This window comes from Limanda limanda, chromosome 5 (genome assembly GCF_963576545.1).
Source record: "Limanda limanda chromosome 5, fLimLim1.1, whole genome shotgun sequence".
Lineage (NCBI taxonomy): Eukaryota > Metazoa > Chordata > Actinopteri > Pleuronectiformes > Pleuronectidae > Limanda > Limanda limanda.
In genome coordinates this window covers 24,494,027-24,516,069 of record NC_083640.1, presented here as the reverse complement: position 1 = coordinate 24,516,069, position 22,043 = coordinate 24,494,027, and the positions used below count along the sequence as shown (strand labels likewise).

General features: G+C 42.5%; 1 protein-coding gene across 1 annotated transcript; it reads left to right on the top strand.

Moving 5' to 3' along the window:
- Window positions 1–19,302: 19,302 nt before the first annotated feature.
- On the top strand, window positions 19,303–21,480 carry LOC133001901 (zinc finger protein RFP-like). Its single transcript, XM_061071611.1, has 2 exons — window positions 19,303–19,373; window positions 19,455–21,480. Exon 2 carries the CDS (start codon window positions 19,457–19,459, stop codon window positions 21,083–21,085), a length of 1,629 nt encoding a protein of 542 aa, XP_060927594.1. The 5' UTR covers window positions 19,303–19,373; window positions 19,455–19,456; the 3' UTR covers window positions 21,086–21,480.
- The last annotated feature ends 563 nt before the right edge of the window (window positions 21,481–22,043 follow it).

Here is a 22,043-nt window from a genome sequence, read left to right as displayed (position 1 = left end):
TTGATCTGGACCGAGGACCGTTCTTTTGGTTGGGCTACATTTTGTTCTCTTTGACACCTGAATCTTTGTTCTGTCTAAACGGAAAAGTCTGAAGGTCCCAACCGGACAATGATGATTTGAAAGTGTAGCCCAAAACAAATAAAGACTCCACCAGACAGGGCTCCAGAAAATGGAACCAGCACATTTTCATATTTGGCTTTTCCCTCGCTGGCGTCGGCTCTCTTCTTGCCAACCATCAATTCTCCAAAAAGCAAAACAAGGAGCCTCAGGCAGGATGTTATTTCTCTCTGTGTGACACTGGGAACACGAGTCCACTTACTGGGGACTTGTGTTTGGAGAATGTTGTTGTCACCGCACAACAACAGGCTGCCTGCGATCAAGTGGAAATGAGAAGTGAGGGACGAGTGAAGAGGGTCAGGACTTTCTGCTCAGTTTGACTTGTCACACTTGAACGGCAGCAGCAGGAGATTCTCAGACGTGTGTTCACAACAACACAGAACAGTTCTGGATCAGTCAGGTGAGGGGGGGGGTGCAGCAGCAGAGAGAGGATGTAACATTTCATTCTGCTGCTGAGGTCACATGGTTTTTGCTGAATAAAGACAAGTGAGACGAATCCTTTTTAAAGAGTCTCAGCTGTTTAGATGTTTTTTGAAGGTAGTTTAGTCACAGATGCTTTGTGTCAGGTAATTGGTGATTTAAATTTTTAAATGTGGATTTGCTGAGGTCTCCTCAGTGGAAGGGATTCTGTAGGAGGAACCAACCCACTGGTTTGTTCATGGGGATAAACTGCACATTCCAAGTTAGATGTCAACATACATGCGAATTACATTTGAAGACATTTATACCCAACTTTCAATCACTTTTAAGTCTACATGTATGGAGAAGATGTATACAAATTTGTATTCTTCTTGTTTTCCCAGGTTGGAAATGTTACTCGCTGTGAAGTTTCTGCACATTTTCATTTTGACATTTTACTACGGGGGGGCCTTGCAGGAACAGTTCCAGAAAACATCCGGCGCACATTTGTGTTCTCACCTACAACCTCTCCCGTAAATTTCAAGAAAATACCTCATGTCATGCACAACAGACCATGTGACTGAAACTTACAGTCAGCCAAACCATCCTGCCACAAACCAGCATCAAAAAAACTGGAATTCTCCAAACTGTAAAGCTTCAAACTTCATGTCTTTAACACAGTTTGTTTGATTTCCCAATAAAAACACAAAGTGTAACTTTGAAAACCGCTGCGAATATGAGTGAAAAAACATCAGCTCCATGCAATGTCCCCAGCAGAGGTGAACCGAGGCTTGCAGCTCGGATCAGGAGAACAGTGCAGGCTGCATGAGGAGCTGTGTCTCTACCATCGACTGTATATATGTGTCTCTACAAGCCTCCAGCGTCTGAAGCGTCCTCCGGGGGGGACGTCTGTCACCGGGACCTACGACTGTCCTGCAGCTCCAGATGAAACCAGCAGCCAGCGGAGGATCGTTCATCTCTGTAATCTGCAGTGGGAGCTGCAGGCGGGCGGGGGGGGGGGGGGGGGGGGGGGGGGAGCCAGCTCGAACACCAGCTAGAAGAGGAAGAGGAAGAGGAGGGCGAAAGTGGAGAAGAAACCAACGCCACCAAGAGTTGGGTTCTCTGAGCTTCCAGGGTCTAATGAGCTAATACTTCATGAAGCCTTGCTGCAGCGTCACATCCAGGCAGAGCACAGATGCTGGTGAGCTGGGAACAGTGTCCTCCCTGCAGTTTTATGTTTTAATCTGCTAGGAAACCAATTACGCCTGACAGATTTAATATCGCAGGGCTGAGTCGGGGCCGAGGCACGATGCAGCCGCCCCCCTGTGCATCTTGACGTGTCGCATTTGTCATCGCATCCAAACTGTTCCCCACACAACAGTCAATATTTCTAGAGTTCAGGATATTGGATGTTGTGCCTTAGTTAAAATCATCGTTCTGCTGTGAAAACACAATAAAGTGTTTGCATTAGAAGGATCGAGATATCATCTCTATAAACTGTAAGGTTGAGATTTTTCATATATAGACAGACCAGTGTCTTCTGCTGTATTAAAAGTTTTCAGGTTTACAGAATTAGTTTTGTTAATTGAGTAAATGTGACGTCAGAGAATCAAAGAACCTTCAGCCACAGACGACATGACTACGCCCCACGAGTGAAACCAAACTGCAGATTAAGTCATAAACCCACTTCCTCCACATTAAATGGGAGATGAAACAAACATGTCGATAGAGTTTTGTCAAAGATGTCTTCTGTCATTTTACGTTGTTGTTATGACACTGACGTATGTTCAGGTGCTCGATTTTTCAGAAAGTTTGGTTTGAAATACTTTGAGGCTATAAAAACGTGGTGAAACGCCATGATGGACATCTGAGACTGACTTGCGATTGGTCGAGGACGCTGGTCATTTCTGCAAAAACTCGAATGCACAAGATAGCAGCGTTGGTATCAAGGATATTTTAGCCTTATTTCTGGATAGTTATACCCGTTGTCTTTTCTTAATGATACAAACAACTTGTGTAAAGATAGACAACCAACAATCAAACGACAAATAAATGAAGAGAATCTTTTTCAGTCTTCACCCTCCACTCACTTACAGACTTGAGCCCCGGACAAGCAGCAGCATCACAGTCATTGTGAAGTGAGGCAGAGTATGGGGGGGATAACAAAGTTGGTGCATCACATTAGTTTGTGTATCATAAGTATATTTTGAGGTTGGTAAAGTCACAGTGAACATGCCATCATTAATCAACTATCCACAATCTGTCTTTAGGCTTAACTCAGTGGTTTTAGTTGACTAATGATAACTGACCTGTTCATAAACCAGTTTTCAGCAAAGATTAACTACAGCTGCAATGTAGAGAAAATGTAAAAAGAGATTTTACAACCATTAAACCCTTTGATTCCTGCGTCTGATGGTTTATCACCACTGTCCTGCTGCATTGTGCTGAACCGCTGGAACGATATTAAAGTCTTACGAGTCCTGCTCTTTGCTCCCTCTAACACAGATGTGTACACTCACTTATCGTAAAAGCTGCGACTCAGCACTTTAACCTGTAGTTATTGTTTCATTTGAACTCGGGTGTGTCGACACTTGCGTGGAGCTTAAAGCTAAACTCACAAACTGCACTGCTTAGAAAAAAAACACTTTAATAAAGCTCATATCTTTCCAGCGATGAGAAACATAAGCTGATTTATCTCCAGCACTGGTCCAGAGTGGCTGATGGCGACGGTGGAAAGCATCAGCTGCTAACTGGGTGAACCGCCTCCGAGGCTCTCAGACATCTCATCCTGCTAATATCTCATATACTTCACAGTTTGAGTCGTCAGGGGAGACACTGTATTATTATTACGTTGCATTAGTTAATAGTGGTGTTTGGAATGAATATGAAGAAAGCAGACGAGCAAACACTCGCTCCTGTTTCACTTCACCAGGCAATTTGCAGCGATGCACACGTCGGTGGAATTGTGCATTTACCCGCTTCTTCACTTAGTTAACGTTTGAAGTTCAAGGTGATTCTCTCTCTGCTGAGAAGCTGCTGAAAACATGTGTAAGTGTTGTTTAAGCTGCAGAATCACACAACTAGAGGAAACTCTGTTCTCTCAGCTAAGCTAACACAGTGTGGAGGTGTTGGACGTGGAAATCTGCTCTGTCCAAACCTGAGGCTACACCCATGCTAATAGTTTTAGATTTAAAACAACCAAGCTTCATGTCTCTATTACATTGTTTTTTGGGATTTTATGGTGAGTGGGTGTTGTCAGTTCACTTTGATTTGTTGCCAATGTAATATCACTGTGGTTTTACTGCCAGCATCACCAACTAAAGGTGTTGTGCTTGACACTAGTTTGTATTCGACAAATGTTTTATCATTCGAGGAGAAAACGAAGAGGCAATCCTGTGATCCACTTCTTCTTCTTCTGTTGTTTAATGTTGTTGCAAATTAACCAAACATGTTTCAGTTTGATCCGGACCGAGGCCACTTCTTTTGGTTGGGATAAATTTTGGTCTCTTTCACACCTGATATCTTTGTTCAGTCTAAACTAAAAAGTCTGAAGGTCCCAACCAGACAATGACAGTGTGTGAAAGTGTACTTCAGTTTCTTTAGTATTCACTAGAGAAATTAACAAGGCTTTGACCTTCACGGCTGATTGTTGGGTTGTAAATGAGAAGAATCAAATCAGGAAGTGACTTTTTAAACTGTAGCGTTTCCAGGTTCTCAGTTTGGTACTTGAAAACTTTGTGTGTGGACACCAGGCGCAAAAACACAGCAGTAGTTGCACGGATGTAGCCGAAATATCAGAAATTATATGTTTGTATTTAATAAAGAGAATCCCCACATGTGGTCAACTTCCCAAAAACATGTTAACTGAAGAAAGAAAGACAGAAAGAAAGAAAGCTTAGCGATTTTTACAAACCAGCGACCGTCAAAGTATCAGGGAGCAATAAATTAGAGAAAGAATTCCGCTTGTATCATGATTAAATGATAAGGAATTAAAGAACTAAGTGATCAGCTTGTGACCCCCAGAGAATTAAAGAGTCCTGACTCTCATGTTCAACATTTCTCTTAATGGACGACAAAAATGGAAACACAAAGGCAAAGTATTAGGAAACCACAGACTCTGAATGAAAGACTCTAAATTCCGGCACAATTTCCAAGCTCCTGTCTGCAAAAATGCTTGAGGTACATTTAATAAGCAGCATGGTAGTGATTAGTAACAGCAGTAAATTTCATGGATGGCCCTATCAGAGTAATTGCTTGGAAAGAACAAGGAAGCTATTTCCCAGAAGTGGACAGCAATAAATTTCCACTGAAGGATTACGGCCTCGTACGGGAGAGAGAAGTCTGAAGTGACGCTTTGGTGAGGAAACGAACGAGAAGCTGTGAAAAGCAATGACGAACAATTAATATTTCTTTTCTGCAAACCTTTTTTGATTAATTGTTCGATTTGTGCAGTGGCCATTCTAAACCTGCTCCGGAGCGACTGCAGAATTATTCCTTGTGATTAGAGAGTCACACAGTTCTACATAACACTGGTGCAGAGGGAAGTGAGACAACTTTGTGTTAGACCTATATGCAGTGAAGTTAATAACTGAATTTGCCATTTTTCTCATACATTTCATGTCGTTAATTTCAGAAGTCTGTAAAGCAGTGTAAATTTCGTTGACGATAACGATAGCGAAAAATATTCGTTAACACCCCTTTTCCCATGACTAAGATGAGACGAAGACGTAACGAAATGGATCTTTGAAAATAAAAACTATGACGAAATCTATTTAAATTTTCGTTAACGAGACGAGACGAAACGAGAATGTTGGCGGTTGACTAAGTCACAACAATTTTTAAAAACATAATCGTATCAGGCCGTCATGAAGTACCCGGAGCGGCGAGTGTGTGTGTCTGTGTGTGTGTGCGTGTGTCTGTGTGTGCTGCCAGACAGCGCACCGGTCCCGAGGCTCCGCCCCCTGCCGCCGTGCACTCGCTCAGAGAGACACAGTGAGATCAGAGCTCGTTCACATGAAGCAGGCCGCTCACTGACTCCCCGGCTGCTTCTTAACTATGGAAACAGTGAAAACACAGAGTTTCTCTGGTCTCAGCTGCTCTGAGATCAGCACCGCAGCTTCTGGATCAGAGCAGAGGCTGCAGCTGGTTTCTACCGAGCTGCAGTCTGATCTGCTTTCACTTTTTGTTTTCACATTTCGCCAACGCCAACTAAAATATATAGGCTGCAGCTATATGTTTTTATTTATTTCAAAATAGGGTACATCTTATTTCATACATTTCCCACAAATATGGGGATGACTCAAATAACCCTACATAGTTTTGCGTTTAATTTATTTCAAAGTAGGCCTACACTTGCCTGTGTATTTTCTTCTCTTCATAAGCATTTGGTGTTTCCCTTTGTTGTAAAAGGTAAAAATAAATAAAATGTCAACAGTTTTCTTTATTGTTGTTCTATAATTTCATAAATGCAATAATCTACAGATTAGTATAGTATAACTTTATATAAAATTTTATCAGCTTTGTTATCAAATATGTTTTGCGGCTCCAGACAAATTTTATTTGGGGAAGAGGGGGCAAAATGTCTCTTTTGATAGTAAAGGTTGCCGACCCCTGCTATAGATCTATAGGAGGGATATCTAATGGACAACCTAAGTACTGAAAGCTAGACTAGTATGCAGTTGTAGACACAACACAGGGGGTCCCTGGACCTGAGAAAGGAAGATAAGGAGTTTAATGTGGCTATTAAATGTGACTAAAACTAGACTAAAATGTAATTTGTTTTCGTCGACTAAAACTAGACTAAAATGTAATTTGTTTTCGTCGACTAAAACTAGACTAAAATGTAATTTGTTTTCGTCGAATAAAACTAGACTAAAATGTAATTTGTTTTCGTCGACTAAAACTAGACTAAAACTAAGAAGGATAAAAATGACTAAATGTGACTAAAACTAATATGCATTTTCGTCAAAAGACTAAGACTAAGACTAAATCAAAAATAGCTGCCAAAATTAACACTGCTGTAAAGCAACCGATACAGTCTTCAGACCTAACAGCTTTTCAAAATAAAAGCATTACAGATACAAAAAAGAACGTTGTACTTTTACTTTGTGGACAAATTGCTCAAGAGGAAGTGATTTGATGAACACTTGCAACACCCGTGAGTGTGTGGGTCAGTCAGATATGTTGAAATAATCAGATTATTAAAATGATCAGGAGGGACGTTTATTATTGGCTGGAGTTTATCTGAGGACGTAGAAGAAGACACGTTCAAAAGGGGCACAGACTAAAGACATGATAAGGTATTCCACAACTGGCAGATCGATTTCTGTTGTTTTGCTAAGAAGTGCAGCACAAATAGATAGATCATTGGTTTAAAAAGAGATAAATGAATACAGTGACTCATGCTCGCCTCTCAACTTAAGGTCAGACCCAACTCTCTTACGCTGCATTAAGATTTAAATGAAGTGTAATGATTCCGTCCAGGTCATCAAACTCGTCAATGTGGTCACCATCAAGGACGAGATGGTGTTTACGATCTCTCCGCCCCTTTACCTCCTCCTCCTCCTCCTCCTCCTCCTCCTCCTCCTCCTCCTCCTCCTCCTCCTCCTCCTCCTCCTCCTCCTCCTCCTCCTCCTCCTCCTCCTCCTCCTCCTCCTCCTCCTCCCTCCTTCGTCTTTTTCAGTTGGTGCAAAAGATCATTAATCTGAGCGTGTGCACTTTTGACTGAGCTGCAAATAGGCCCTAACTGCTTCCCTGCAGTTCCTGCCACAAATGATTATCATTGCAATGATTAAAGCAGTGAGTAATGCGTCCCCCAGGGGGCGGCGCTGCCCGTCTCCTCCATCACTGCCACTGACCTCCTCCTTGTCCCCGTCCTGCCCAGTTGACAGAGGGAAGAGGAGGTGCCACCGGCGCTCCCCTTGCCAGGAGGTAGTTCACTCTTACGTGGCGTTGAGTGTATTAAGGCCGGCTTCTGGATTCGTTTCATCTTCCTGACAGTCCGGTTTAATTTGATTACATAAAACCGTTTTTTTCCTTTCTCTAGCTTTCGTATTGTTTGATTTGATCCAATTAATTTAAATGGTGTCATGCTAAGCCTCGGTATCCCAGTTTCAGTGGCTCACACAAAATGTTTTCCCGAGCGTCACCCGCTGACTAAGTTCTGTCTCATTAACAGAAGACTTGAGAAGTTTATCATTACTCAGCGCCATAGTTAATCATCCCCCCTCTCCAAATTTGTTGAGTGTAAAAAATCGCTCAAATTAACTGACTCTCATTTTTATTTCTGCAATGTTATCGCCACATAATGGGCTCAGAAGCTGGAGGCATGGATGCTAATTTCACATCAATTAATGCTATTCAGGGAGAATCCAATAATTGATTGCTGCTACGCCAGCAACCCGCCCATGTTGTTTTCACTTTCGGTGCAATTAAGTGCTGGTGAGTGTAGATCTCATCATAAATTTTAATCAGGGAATCCTTGCATTGCTAAATGGAATATTAGCTCCTATATGTATTTATACAACTTTAATTCTGCTTCTTGAAAATAGACAATGACAACAAGATTAGGCTCAAGCGAAAATGGAGGAAACTGCACTTTCGACCAGGTGGAGACGATCTTACACTTAATCAATGTCGGATCCACTTAAGATGAAGAACGAGGAAAAATTGTGATGCTATGAATGAATCTATTGAAATTCCATGGCGCTCTCCGAGAGCCGTAACTCCCCGAAGCCTAATGCCCCATTTTTACAATGATATCAGGGAAACGTCCTGAATCGGCCCATTTGTCTGGAATCCTCTTGGTACTTTCTTGGGTCATCTGCTTGGAAATTAGCATTTTTGCGTAATAGATGTATTTATGTAGCACTTTTCGCAACTTGACGAACACTCAATCCACTTGCAGTTTAGCCTTTCATCCATTCACGCACTTTCACAAGTGCATCTATGTGCCGCACTGTCTCCATCATACACTGCCGGCTCAGCCATCAGGGGTAATTTGGGGTTCAGTATTTTGCCCAAGGACACTTCGGCAGAATGGGGGAAAAGGGGATCAAACTGTGAACCTCCTGGTAATTTGACGAAGGATTTATCAGCTTTAATTAGCTCTTTAAAGTTCGCTCTGTGAGTTGGTCAACAATTCTACCAGCTATCGGCTTATTTCTAAGCAATAAATAAATACAAATTTGAAAATGTGGTCAAAGTCATAAAGGGAAGTTTTAACAAAGATAAGCCTTCTCTGCAGTTGGGACTTCATAAAGACAACATGGAATTAAACAGCAACAAGATCTCCTGTCCTCCTTTTATATAACTTAAACTTTAAACTTGCATCCGAAAGCCGTCATCCACGATATCTTCATGTCATCATCTGCTCTTAAGTGAGGAGCCATCCAATGAAAGCTGTGGAACGCAGTACACACTTTGTTATTTGTGAAGTGTCTGCTATTGACAATTGGCCTTGAATTCAAAACTTTTCAGGACGTGAACTCCACAGTCTGAGGCAACATTTTTTATTAATAATCAATCAATTGTCCAGAACAAATGTCTTGGACTCGTCATCGACAGCTCGCTCCCATATCTGCAGTCTAACTCCTGGAGAGTCGAGAGTTCCATTCATCATCAAGTTCATTAAGTTTTCAAGCGGCCTTGGCGTTGTCTCTGCATGCGTGAGTCAATTTGTTGAAAAAGTAAAACTCTCTAGTATCTGTTCCTCGAGCTGAACGAGAAACAGAACAATAGAATTCCTCTGTCGTCCAATAGCGTCACTTCTCCTCCGAGCCGTGATGAGCGGACAGAGCCCCGAGTGGAGAGAGGATTTATGACACATTGTCGACCTGTAATGATTTTCTACTGGAGTCTGCACCTGCCTTTATGTGTGACCCCCGATCAACGTTTTCACCCCCCCACTCTCATGACCCACGTTCCATCTGATGTGTTTCCTCACTTTTGTTTGTAATTTAATGTGACTCCGACCGGTGATTCCGACATGACAGCAATTTACAAGGTGAAAGGTCAATGGAACAAGCCTTGGCCTTGATTGCTTCTGGCGCCCGTTGGAGATTTACAACCACAATAAGCTCATCCACCCCCCACCCCCCACCCATCTCTGATCGATGAGCGACCCTGAATGCAGAGTTTGGTCACTACAGATTGGCATCGTAACACATGCACACACCAGAGAGAGAGAGAGAGAGAGAGAGAGAGAGAGAGAGAGAGAGAGAGAGAGAGAGAGAGAGAGAGAGAGAGAGAGAGAGAGAGAGAGAAAAGAACATGAGCAGGCGACTTTTTCTTGCTCGTCACAGACTTTCCATCAGGGCAGAGCGGACGTGATGACGGAGCGAAGTGCAACACGGGCGCAGATTTGTGGAGGAAACCTTGTTCAGCAGACTGTTTCAAAGTCACGGGCAGAGACCCTGAAGGACAGATTTAACACCTAGGAAGAAGAATGGGCATCTCTGGTGCATTCACTAACCGGGTGATGAATGAATTACAGCTCCTAAATTTAGCCAGGCACTCTACCTTGAAATTGGGCTAGACTTCCATTTTACAGGCACAGACAGGCTTCATGTGACGTCACAAGCCGCGACCTCTATTTCTGCATTAAGGGGAAAAGAGAGATTGATGTCTGACGGAACATTTCATGGTAGCAGGGATAATATGTTTGAGATGGCGTGTTGCACAGACGTTTGTCCGACTGGTGAGGGCGTCGTCCTGGCAGCATCATTTTGTCTGAGAGGAGATCAAGCATCAGATTCCAGTAATGTGTGCAAATAGAGTTTCAGGCGTGCAAACATTTCTCCCGGGCTGTTCCGATCTGGAAGTAATTGTGTGAATGACCTAATTTACTTACGGGGTCATACGTAGCTATGATATGACCCATAGGGGCATTTCCTGTATTAGTGTGAGGAGGCATACCACAGATAAGATGCTACTAATCACTGGTGAAATATAAACTACACTGAATAACTAAAAACTTGTGATTTTATGTAATGAGATGATTGGCAAAGGTTTGGGGAGTTTTAGGCACAAAAACAACTTGGTTAGGTTCAAAGAAATGTGCTTTTCTAGTTATATAGTGCAGATGTGCCACATTTTCTCTACCACACATTACTCACACACGGTGTTTCAGTATCTTGCCCAAGGACACTTCAGCATGTGGAATGGAGAAGCCGGGGATCGAACCACAGACCCTCTGGTTATTGTGCAACCTGCTCTTCTTCCTGCTCTTCTTCTTTTTCAGTTCACACATGTAAACTAACAACAATCGAGCCAATTTGAGATTCAGAGACTCCAGAGAATGTCCGACAACACGTCTCCAGACTTTCCCCTGAGCAGAATATTCTCCACTCAGACATGTATGCATCCAGCCCCTCCAGAGAACGTGCAGAGAATATCCAGAGTTCAGGTTCATGTCTTAAAGCAGCTTGTTGCTCTTCTTTCTGACAGAAATGTTCTTCTTCATATTCACGTTCACCGTCTCAAGCAGCTCAGCTCATCAGAAAAGCTTCCCTCATCGATTCCTCCTTTCCGAGAGGAGAATCCCCGGCTGAGGAGGCCACCTTAATAACGATTGAGCCACAACTCTTAAATCCCTCCCACTGTAAATCCTCTGAGGAGAACATCTGGATGATTGACTGCAGAGGAGTGGGGCCGATGGGTCATCTTCTAAAGGAAGGAACAAATTAATTACCGTGTTGAAACCACAGTGGTGAGAGAACCTGATTAGGAGGATCCACGCAGGAGAGAGGACACGGAAAAACCAAAAGTAATTTTAAATGCTGATTGGCACTTAACGGTGAGGGACGTGTGACAAACGCTGGAGGCCATCGAGGACACACACCAGAAAAGAAATCTATTTCCACACAGAGCCAATTCCAGAGTGGAGAGATCAACACAAAAATGGCTGGTTTAACTTGTATTTGAGATTTTGTTTGTGGTTTTAACTCGAATTAAAACAGCGAAGCTTGAAATACATAGGTTGCACGTGTGTTTAATGTTCTATGTCTACATGAAGGATGTGAATCCCACGGTTCTGCAGGATGAACATGCACGACTCACCCATAATAACCAGTAAACATGTAAAAAAAAAAAACATCCGCAGCAGTTGTTATGCGTCGTCTCCCATTGTGTTTCCTTTGTGCAACAATTCATGAATTCAGTCGGTCTGACATCTATTATACTGCAATATTCAGATGCAAATAAATTGTAATTTTCATGCTTCGCCTTGAGGCTGTGATAATAAAACAAGAGGAGCCGACAGAGCAAAGGTTCTCCACTGCTAAATGTTTCCATTCATTTGCTTGCGTTTCCATTAAAGTCAGTCTGCAGAGAAATTAGGTGTAAGGGGCACAATCCCAAAGATGTGCGCTAAGGAAATAATAGGTAATAAGTGTGTAATGCTGGGGTTTCATAAACACCTTCATGTTATTTTAAGGCAATTATATTTAGTTAAAAACAGCAACAGATGGGAATTGAAAAACGTCAGCTCTGATTGTTTGCTTCGCTTCCCTTTATTAAAATACAACGTGGCCCCTGAGGCTTTCAGGACTGTAGTTATTTTTTGCAAAGTTGAAAAGGATTAAATACAAAGATTTAGAGGCAGATTATGATGACACATCTTATTTATCTGGATAATTTCTCACATGGGAATAATGGAGATTTAGAAGTCAAGGCTGGGATGCTAGCATTGAAACGTGGTTGGTTAAGTAACAGAAAATCTCCCCAAAACAACCTAGGCTATTAATCAGTCATTCTTCACAGAGAGAGATAAAAACAGATTTTCAAAATGCTGCTTGGAAACACAAGACCTTTCTGTTGAAGCCTCCAACACAGATACAAGTCCTAAATTTATCACTTTTATGTTATTTGGACATTCATGGTTCCCAGAGGATGAATCCCACCGACTTGTGTGAATCTGTCGTTTGTGGTTTTGAGTGAAATTTAACCTTAAAAACGACTGCCATGTAATCTGGATCCCACATTCACGTTGCCTCTCAGGATGAGCTGTAAAAACTAGTTTTGACAGTGGTGTTTCTTGGAGGATGAATCCTACTGACTCGAGTGAATCTCTAGACTGTTGTTCTAATAAAATTAATTCCAACTTTCCAACAGTTCCCTGGAAAACTGCAGACGATAAAAGTCACATTTATCAAGATGTTATCCAGTGGTGGATATTTGCTTGTACATTTTTCGAATGTTTGCTTATGTCACTATCAGAAACATACAGACACACATGCTAGCTTTACCTCCAGAAACCAATTTGCTGTTTATCTCTGTTTAAATGTGTTTTTCCTTCTGAAACGGACAAAGAGACAAACCGTGAAAGAGAATCTCGGCTGGAACTTAGAAAAAACCCTTCTTCTTTCACACATTTATTGCTTCACTTTCTCCTTCTTCTCCTTCGTGTCTTGAAAAAAAAAGAATCCCAACCCTCTCTGTCTTCTCACCGCTCGCTGGTGTGTCAAGCATTCAGACCTGGAGATAAAGAGAAAAAACACGGCTGTCTATGAATCAGCAATGTGTCAGTGTGCGAGTGGACAAGACAGCCTCGTCATGCTTGGTTAGCTTTTCACTCTCGTACTCAGTAGGGCAGAAGGTTATACCCACAGGCTTTAAATCACGTTGGAAGGGTCTTTCTGCCTCAGCGCGGAATCATCTTTATCTTCCAAACTTTTTTGTTTTTCGTCCTTGAAAAAGAAAATACAGACTTATTTGTCACAGTCAAATAAAACAAAAAATGACAAAAGGGGGGGAGCAGCTCCCGGCTGTGAATCCCTGACTATGGGCACATCACCGAACAAATGTATAATGATGATTTGGTGCTTTGGGATGTGCCATACTCGATTAGGCCCTACGTGTCTGCCTGGGTATTACGGGCTGACATTAAGAACACTGTTCTCCATCACTATCACTGCACCCGCACAGCCTTGACTCATCTGCACCCCCACAATGCATTGTGCCCGAGCCCCGAAACGCTCCCCCAAGAAAATCCCTCCACCGGCCACGAGCGACAGGATTTGTCCCGTTTGTGGCCTCAAAGCTCCACTCACAGCTTTTAGAGGATGTGCTCTGTCGGTGGAGGGCGAGAGGACGGCTCCTCTTGTGCTTGGCAGCCGTTCTGAGGGGGAATGTGCTTTGCTATGACACGTTCATGCTTGATTAGCTTGCTCTGTTCTCTGCAGATGTGTGTTCAGAGTCCTGATTTAGTGTTGAAGCCTCCACAGGGCGCCGCTCATAAGCTCTTTATATGTTGCCAAGACGGTTTTAAGACACGGACGTGAAGAAACCTGCTTTGGCAGAGGAACCGTGAGCAGGAGCTGAGAACGACGGAGTGCACACGGTGGAAGTGTTCGGTACTTCTGATCGTATGATGGGATTATCTTCTCCACATGACCTCTTTGAAATGCGGGAAAAAAAATTAAAAACCAGAGGCAGATAAAACGGCTCAAACAAACAATGATTCTGAAATTTTAAATCAAAATGATTGATGCGATGTGTCACGAGTACAAGCAGTGAAACCACAGCTTAGCGGAGGCAGAGGAGGCTTAGACGAGTATTTCTTCCTCTCATTTTGATGCTTAATGCAGCAGTGATGTGATTCATCTCCATGTTCAAGACGGGTGACACACAGCAGAGAAAACATGAATAATATAACAAATGTAGATGTTTCCCTGCAGGGCATCAGGGGTGAAGGGTTTGATGAGTGTGTCTGATGTCAGTCTTCACAGACTCGTCATGTCAACCCAACTGACCCCATATGGATTATGACCAATGAGATCCCTCCTCGTCATAAAGACTGAGGATCTTGTGGTGTTACTGGTCTGATGATTAATATGAATGAATATGTCATTCTCACGAGGTCAGGACGCGATTGGAACAAACCCGTCTTAACTAAGTGTTGTCAGATATGTCTAAAGGCAGACAAGTTCGTAGCAGTTTGCAGAAATGGAAACGAGGAGCAGGACCAGAAGATGATGCTCGATACAGAGGCCACCATCTTGTGCCGAAGATATGATTTGGAGCCTGAGTTTCTACAGTAGCAACAGAGGGATGGGTGCTCGACCAATCACGAATCAGTCTCAGCAGTCAATCATGATAAATCATCCATGTAAAAAATTCTAATAAAAAACTAAACTTGTAGAAATAAATCAGTGTGATATGAAGAGAGAAAAAAGGTATTTTGACTGTTTAGTTTGGCACATCTCCAATCTGCTTACATGGAGGAGACAGGCCAGCCACCAGGGAGTGATCAAGACACTGTGGCTTCTTCATAAACAGTCTTCCGGCAGGATCTTCAAACAGCCTCGGCTCGAAAACAGACAGAACTAGATGTGTGATAAAAAACAAAAGAACTGGATAGATTGACCAGCAGAGGTCAATCAACCAGTGGAAGTGGAAGTGGAGACTCGTTGTCCATCATTATTTGCCGTCCATGACCATGATGATTTCCTCATCCTTGATTCTACTGCCAAAGTTCTGCTCGACTCAGTTGTTTGTCCAAAGAGACACTATTTGAATTATAAAAATCCTAAAAAACAATCTGTGACTCATGACTCGTCCGAAGCAAAAGGACAAACCAACGTGTTGGAGTCATTGTCTGCATTCTGGGATTAATGTTGTTTGAATCTTCCTCTGGTAAATGAAAGTGAGACCATTGATTTTTTTTTTTTTACCCAATTACCCAGACAAACAAAACCAACTGGCACACAATCAACTCTTCCTCCTGGGAGATTGATTCTTTTCTGGATAAGACAAACATGCATGCTGGGTTCTTCTTCCGAAGGGACATTACACCTCCTTGTTAGCGTGAGAGTTCACATACTCGTTCTGAATCAGGTCTGTCCTGAGTTCTGGGTTCACACAGCTACACAGACGGGTTTGAAGCAGCTCATTTAAATGCTCACTCAGTCTGTTTCATCTAAAAGACAGATGCTCTGTGTGATCGATAAATGGACGAGAAATTATCTGAGCGATGCAACTTCAAATTGAATCCCTGAAATGTTGAACAGAGATAAAACTGAATATTTGGAGACAGACAGAGATATTTTTGCAATTATTAGAATACAACCAATACTTAACTTTTCAAAATAAAAACATCACCTTTACTAAATAAATGTCGGACGCATGGATGGGTGATGGATGGATAGCTGATGGATGGATAGATAAATAAGACTGATATTAGTGGATAGATAGATAGATAGCTGGATGGATGGATGGATGGATGGATGGATGGATGGATGGATGGATGGATGGATGGATGGATGGATGGATGGATGGATGGACGGATGTATAGATGCTGGATGGATAGATAGATAAGACGGACAGACGGACGGATGGATAGTTGGATAGTTGGATGGATGGATGGATGGATGGATGGATGGATAGATAGATAGATAGATAGATAGATAGATAGATAGATAGATAGATAGATAGATAGATAGATAGATAGATAGATAGATAGATAGATAGATAGATAGATAGATAGATAGATAGATAGATAGATAGATAGATAGATAGATAGATAGATAGATAGATAGATAGATAGATAGATAGATAGATAGATAGATAGATAGATAGATAGATAGATAGATAGATAGATAGATAGATAGATAGATAGATAGATAGATAGATAGATAGATAGATAGATAGATAGATAGATAGATAGTTGGATGGATGGATGTATAGATGATGGACGGATGGATTTTTTCCTGCGACCTTTTTTTGACAAAGCTTTTACTTTCAAGAAGAATCTTAAAAGCCTCCATGTTGAGCCGTCACTGATGGAGCCAGCGGAGAACACGTGGCACTTAGCCCATCAAGGCCGCTCGTGGCTCTCAGCCCCTTTAATGGTCTGACATCCTCTCAGATCACCATTATCAACTTTTCAAACTTGCAGTCATTATTTCCACCAGCGCTTTTTCTTTCTTTCTTTTTTTCGCCCGCAGAAAGACGTGACAGGGAAAGTGGACGATTTCTCCTCCAGAAAGAATCGCCTGTCGATCACTTTCTAATCTTTATTCATCCAACCGAAATGAAACTTTCAGAGGGCGAAGAGAAGTGAGACGTGATCAAAGGCGGCTTTGGGCCGTCGCCGTTTGTGTTGGAAAGATGGATGGTGACGGAAAAACAGCAGAACCTGTCCTGCTTGATTTGACATATTGACTCATTCTGTGACGGTAGTTTACGATCCATGTATCAAGATGGATGATGTGACTGATGCTCGGCTCGAAACGCGAAAACCTGTTGATCGCACAGAGTTGTCAAACTGAAGCGAGGCCAGTTTCCAAAGATCTCCGTTCTGCTGTGTTCTCACATCGGAAGTCAGCCCAGTAAAATCACATCATAATTATATTTATATCAATATCCAATCTTAAACTCACTCAGCATTGAATGACATTGATTTAAAAAATAAAAATCGGGACTTCCTTTCATTCAGCGTGTCTAATTACATCGTGGAGTTGTTTGCATAAAGAACATTTACACAAACATCCGAAATGTGGTGATTAAGTTATGATTCTGCTTTCATCAGCTCCCAGTAATGTGTTCCTGTGACTGCGGTGCACAAGGCCACGAGCTTCACACCCCCGATTTACATGTTAATACATTCTGCAAGTTTGAACTTCTGAATGTAGATTACAGATTTTTCTTTTATCCTTCAAACCGAGGCGGCTCTTCACTCCACTAGCAGTAAACACATTTCTTTGGTCACACTCGGAGTCACAGAGGCAAAGCGGAGGTTTGAAAGTGGAGCGCAAAAAGGATTCCAGAACATCCTTCACAAACAAACCTCCCCCCCCGTCCGGACCCGAGGCTCCAGCCCCCGCTGAGAACCTTGTTAAGAAGGAGACGTGAGCGTCCAGCTGCGAACCTGTGATACAGGCGCTCAGCTAATTCCTCATTTCAGCTCAAACTGTGTGACCAGCGGAGACTGAAAGAAAAACGAGGATCCCATAAATACTTCACTCTGTCGGAGGCGTCGGAGTCGGAGTCTAACTCGAGGCCTCGACCTGGTTCGGTGTTCGCCGCTCCGGTGATCGCAGCCGCCAATGAAATAACAGGATTTAGAGAAGCCTCGTGTTTTTTCTTTGACACATTTGGTTCCAAACAGGTGAGTGGGTGGAAACTGTTTGTTCACAACAGTGAAACTAGAATCTGGATGTTAAACAAACACACGCAAACCCAACCTCTCCTTATTTAACCCAACGGGAGCCGTAAGTACGGTGGCCCTGAGAGCTGAACGCACTGCAACTTAAGAAAACACATGCAATTGGACAAAACACAAGCAAAGTGAGAAAACATCTTCATCAATTTCACAACACAACATATTACAGAAATGCGCAGCAAATACAGAAAACGACAACAGAAGTGTTTCCAGAGTACAGCTAAAAGTGATGGACACAGATGTCATAGGAGACAAAAAAAACATCCAATACATCTTACAAATTCGTGTCCTCACAGGGGTCGACAACCCGCGGCTCTTCAGCCCCTCTGTATTGGTCCCTGTACATTGTTGTGCATATTTTCGCTTCTTCGATCTTGGGAAATTGGCTAAACTTTTAACGTTTTGGGGTTATTTCTATAAATATTAAACTTTATTACTGCAGATGTCTACTGTCAAGCCGCGGAGACCCACTGGGCCATATACAATCTCAAATATCTTGTTGTCTTTAGAGCGAATTGACTCCTCTGGTCTGAGCTGGAGACATGCTGTGTTTTCCTGTTAAATTGAATAAACAGCGCTAATAAGCAAGCCCCTGTTCGCATGTGGCTCTAGAGCCGCAGGTTGTCGAACCCTGTGTGGAACCGAATTTGTAAGATGTATTGGACGTTTTTGTGTTTCCTATGACAGGAGTTTTCAACTGGTTTTGTCCCAGGGACCACCATTCTTACTAGAAAGTAATCCGCGGCCCACTGATGTGCCTACGCACGTGTGTTCCCAAGGAAGTTTTAACATTTGGCTTTCCATGTTGGTTTTATTTAAAAACCTCAAACAAATCTAGAAAAATCTGTGAAAGAACAACAAAAACGGTTGATTTTCAGTGCTTAAGAATTAAAAACAATTAAAATGCAGTTTGTTGTTGTACTGCATCTCAGAACCATATGTACATCAATATATAACGTTCATGAATTAAATGTACAGACATGTAGCTGACATGTTGAGAGAATGTTAAAGTAACGGTGATCAATAACAATCAACATAAACTGGGCCTACAACTGAAGAGGGAAGAGGACAAAGTAATGCAGAATATGTCACAAATGAATATCATACAATATCACACGAACAATTGAGGCCTACTTAAGTTTAATCTCATGATCAGCAGCACCTTTGTATTATTTTAGACATATTTTTATTATTTTAGATATTTTTCACGATATTCAAGAGTAATCTGGAAATGTGTTGAAATATCAAAGCAAATTTTGCAGACCCCCTGCAACGCCGTCGCAGACCACCAGGGTGCCGCGGACCCCCGATTGAAAACCCCTGTCCTATGACATCAGTGTCCATCACTTTTAGCTGTCCTCTGGAAACACTTCCGTTGTCGTTTTCTGCATTGCTGCACGTTTCTGTAATATGTTGTGTAGTGTTGTGTTGTGAAATTGATGAAGATGTTTTCCACCTGCATGTGTTTTGTCCACTTGCATGTGTTTTCTTAAGTTGCTGTGCGTTGAGCTCTCAGGGCCACCGTAGTTCCCAATGTGAACAGAGTGGAAAGAGTTAAACAAAACCAGGAAGTGGAGCAGAGCAGCAGGGGCGGGGCCATCACCAGCGTCATCATGCTGAAATGAAACTCAACAAGGAAAGTGACAGTTTGCTCGTCACTTCAAGCTGCTGCTTCTAAAACTCGCAAACTTCACAGGTAAATTTAAACCTTTCTTTAAATCTAACAGATTATTCAGCACAGATATGAGTTATAACTGCCTCCCATGTTTTTGTCCAGATATGGCTTCAGCCAGCTCTCTGCTGTCAGAGGAGAGGTTACTGTGTTCCATCTGTCTGGACGTGTTCACAGACCCAGTCACGATCCTGTGTGGGCACAACTTCTGCAGCTCATGTATCCACACGTACTGGGACAGCAGGGACACTTGCCAGTGTCCCATGTGCAAACGGAAATTCTCCACAAGACCTGAACTTCAAGTCAACACTTTCATCTCAGAGTTAGCTGATGAGTTTAAGAAGTTGATTCAAGTCAAAGCCTCGACTCCAGGCCCACAGCTTCTGGAGGTTGATGTTCTTTGTGACTTCTGCTCTGAGATAAAAGAAAAGGCCGTTAAATCTTGCCTGACGTGTCTGACTTCTTTCTGTGAGTCACACCTGGAGCCGCATCTGAGAGTTGCTGTGCTCAAAGGCCACACATTATTAGAGCCAGTGAAGAATCTCGACGACAGGATGTGCAAGACACACAACAAGATGACCGAGCTGTACTGCTTGAAGGAGCAGGCCTTCATTTGCGTCCTGTGTTTGAAAGCTGATCACAAGGGTCACAACGCCGTCCTCCTGGAGGAGCAATATGAAAAAGTGGCGGCAACAAAAGACGAGGCACAGGCAAACATGCAGAAGTTGATACAGACACGGATTGAGAAGATAGCGGAGGTTGAAAAATTACTTGATGTCAGCCAGGTAGATTCTGAAAAAGAGGAACAAGCCGCCGTGCAGGTGTTCACCGAGTTGATCCAGTCCATTCAGGCGAGCCAGGCCGAGCTAGTTGAGGCGATCAAGCAGAGGCACAGTGCAATAAAGCAAAAGGGTGAAGAGTTTCTCAAAGAACTGAGGAGGGAAGTTACTGAGCTCAAGAGCCGAAGCAGTCAGCTGGAACATCTGTCACAGTCACAGGATCACTATCATTTCCTCCAGAGCTTCCCGACCTTGTCCAAACCTCCACACAAGAGCTGCCCCGACACAGATCTCGGCCCTGACCTGTCTTTCCAGGCAACGCGAGGACACCTGACTCGGCTGAAACAGAGAGTCGATGAAATACTGGAAGAGATTCCTGAGATCAGAATGAAAAGAATGAGAGAGCACGCGGTCGACTTGACCCTTGACCCTGACACTGCAAATAACTCACTAGTCATACGCGAAGACGGAAAACAAGTTACAGTAGAAGACAACATTGAAAAGGACAAAGTTACCGACAATCCAAAGAGATTTAATGTATTTTGTCAGGTTTTGGCAAAAGAGGGATTCATGACAGGGAAGTTTTACTTTGAGGTGCAGGTGAAAGGAAAGATACGTTGGATCATTGGTGTGGCCAGGGAGTCGGTGGATAGAAAGAACGCGACAGGTGCGTCAGTTAAAAATGGATATTGGTGCATTAGATTTGATGAGTGCAAATATAAAACAACTGCAGACTCAGAACCTATAATATTGAAAGAAGAGCTTCATAAGTTGGGCGTCTTTGTAGACTACAACAAAGGTGAAGTGTCTTTTTACAATGCAGACTCTAAATCACTCATCGGTTGTATCACAGGCTGCTGCTTTACAGAGAGACTTTATCCGTACTTCTGCCCTCAGCGAAATTATAATGGAAACTCCGCCCCTCTCATCATTACACCTGTACCTCAAACTCACTAGTCCATCCGTCCCATTCTGGAGAACGCGAAACCCTTGAAAGTCAAGTGGGAATTTCTTTAAATTCGGTACAAACATTCACTTGGAATCCAGGATGAACTGGTTCGAATCTGGTAGCCAAAGGTCAAAGGTCATGGAGGCATCACAGAACAACAATAGGAGAAAATGTTGATTTTTTATCATTTTGAATCAAAGATCTATTGATGAATTACATTGGTCAAAGGTCACAGGGACCCCATATAAATCTGGAAAAAATGTATGGACACAGTGCATGTTTCTAGTTATTGTTACTGTCTGATCCTTTTATATAAGAATAGTAAAGTTTACTGTCATAATGTGGTGTTGGTTTTAATTCAAGTATTTTACCAAGTGTTTCAAGCGTTGAAATATTTACATAATAAACTGAATATATACAGATTCTGTTGTGTCATTCTTTCATGTCACAGCTCAGCTGGATTTATATATTAAAGACTAAAGCAGTTCCTCTACACATCACACTACTCGAAGGATTACAGTCCGAGGCCCCCAGTGTTTTGAGCAGATCACAGGTTCAGTATTTTGCACTGAGATAAATGTTAAGGGGCCTAAACTACAACTTATTACAAGAGATCTGTCTCAATGATCGTGGAAAATTTGCTAAACTGTAAACGTTTTTAATTCATTTTTATAAATAATAAACTTTATTTCTGCAGATGTCTACTGTTAACCCTCGAAGACCCACTGGGCCGTATACAATCTCAAATATCATGTTGTCTTTAACACAGAACTGACTCCTCTGGTCTGAGCTGGAGACATGCCGTGTTTTCCTGTTAAACTGAATAAACAGCGCCAACAAGCAAGCCCCTGTTCGTGAGGCAATGTATTGTCCATATTGTGCAGGGGTAGGTAACCTTTGTGTGTGTGTGCGCTGTTTGGGAGCTCACACACACACACACACACTTCGCCCGCTCCTGGTATTTCA

Coding starts and splice junctions, on each gene's coding strand:
- LOC133001901 (XM_061071611.1), top strand. CDS start 19,457: ATGGCTTCAGCCAGCTCTCTGCTGTCAGAGGAGAGGTTACTGTGTTCC.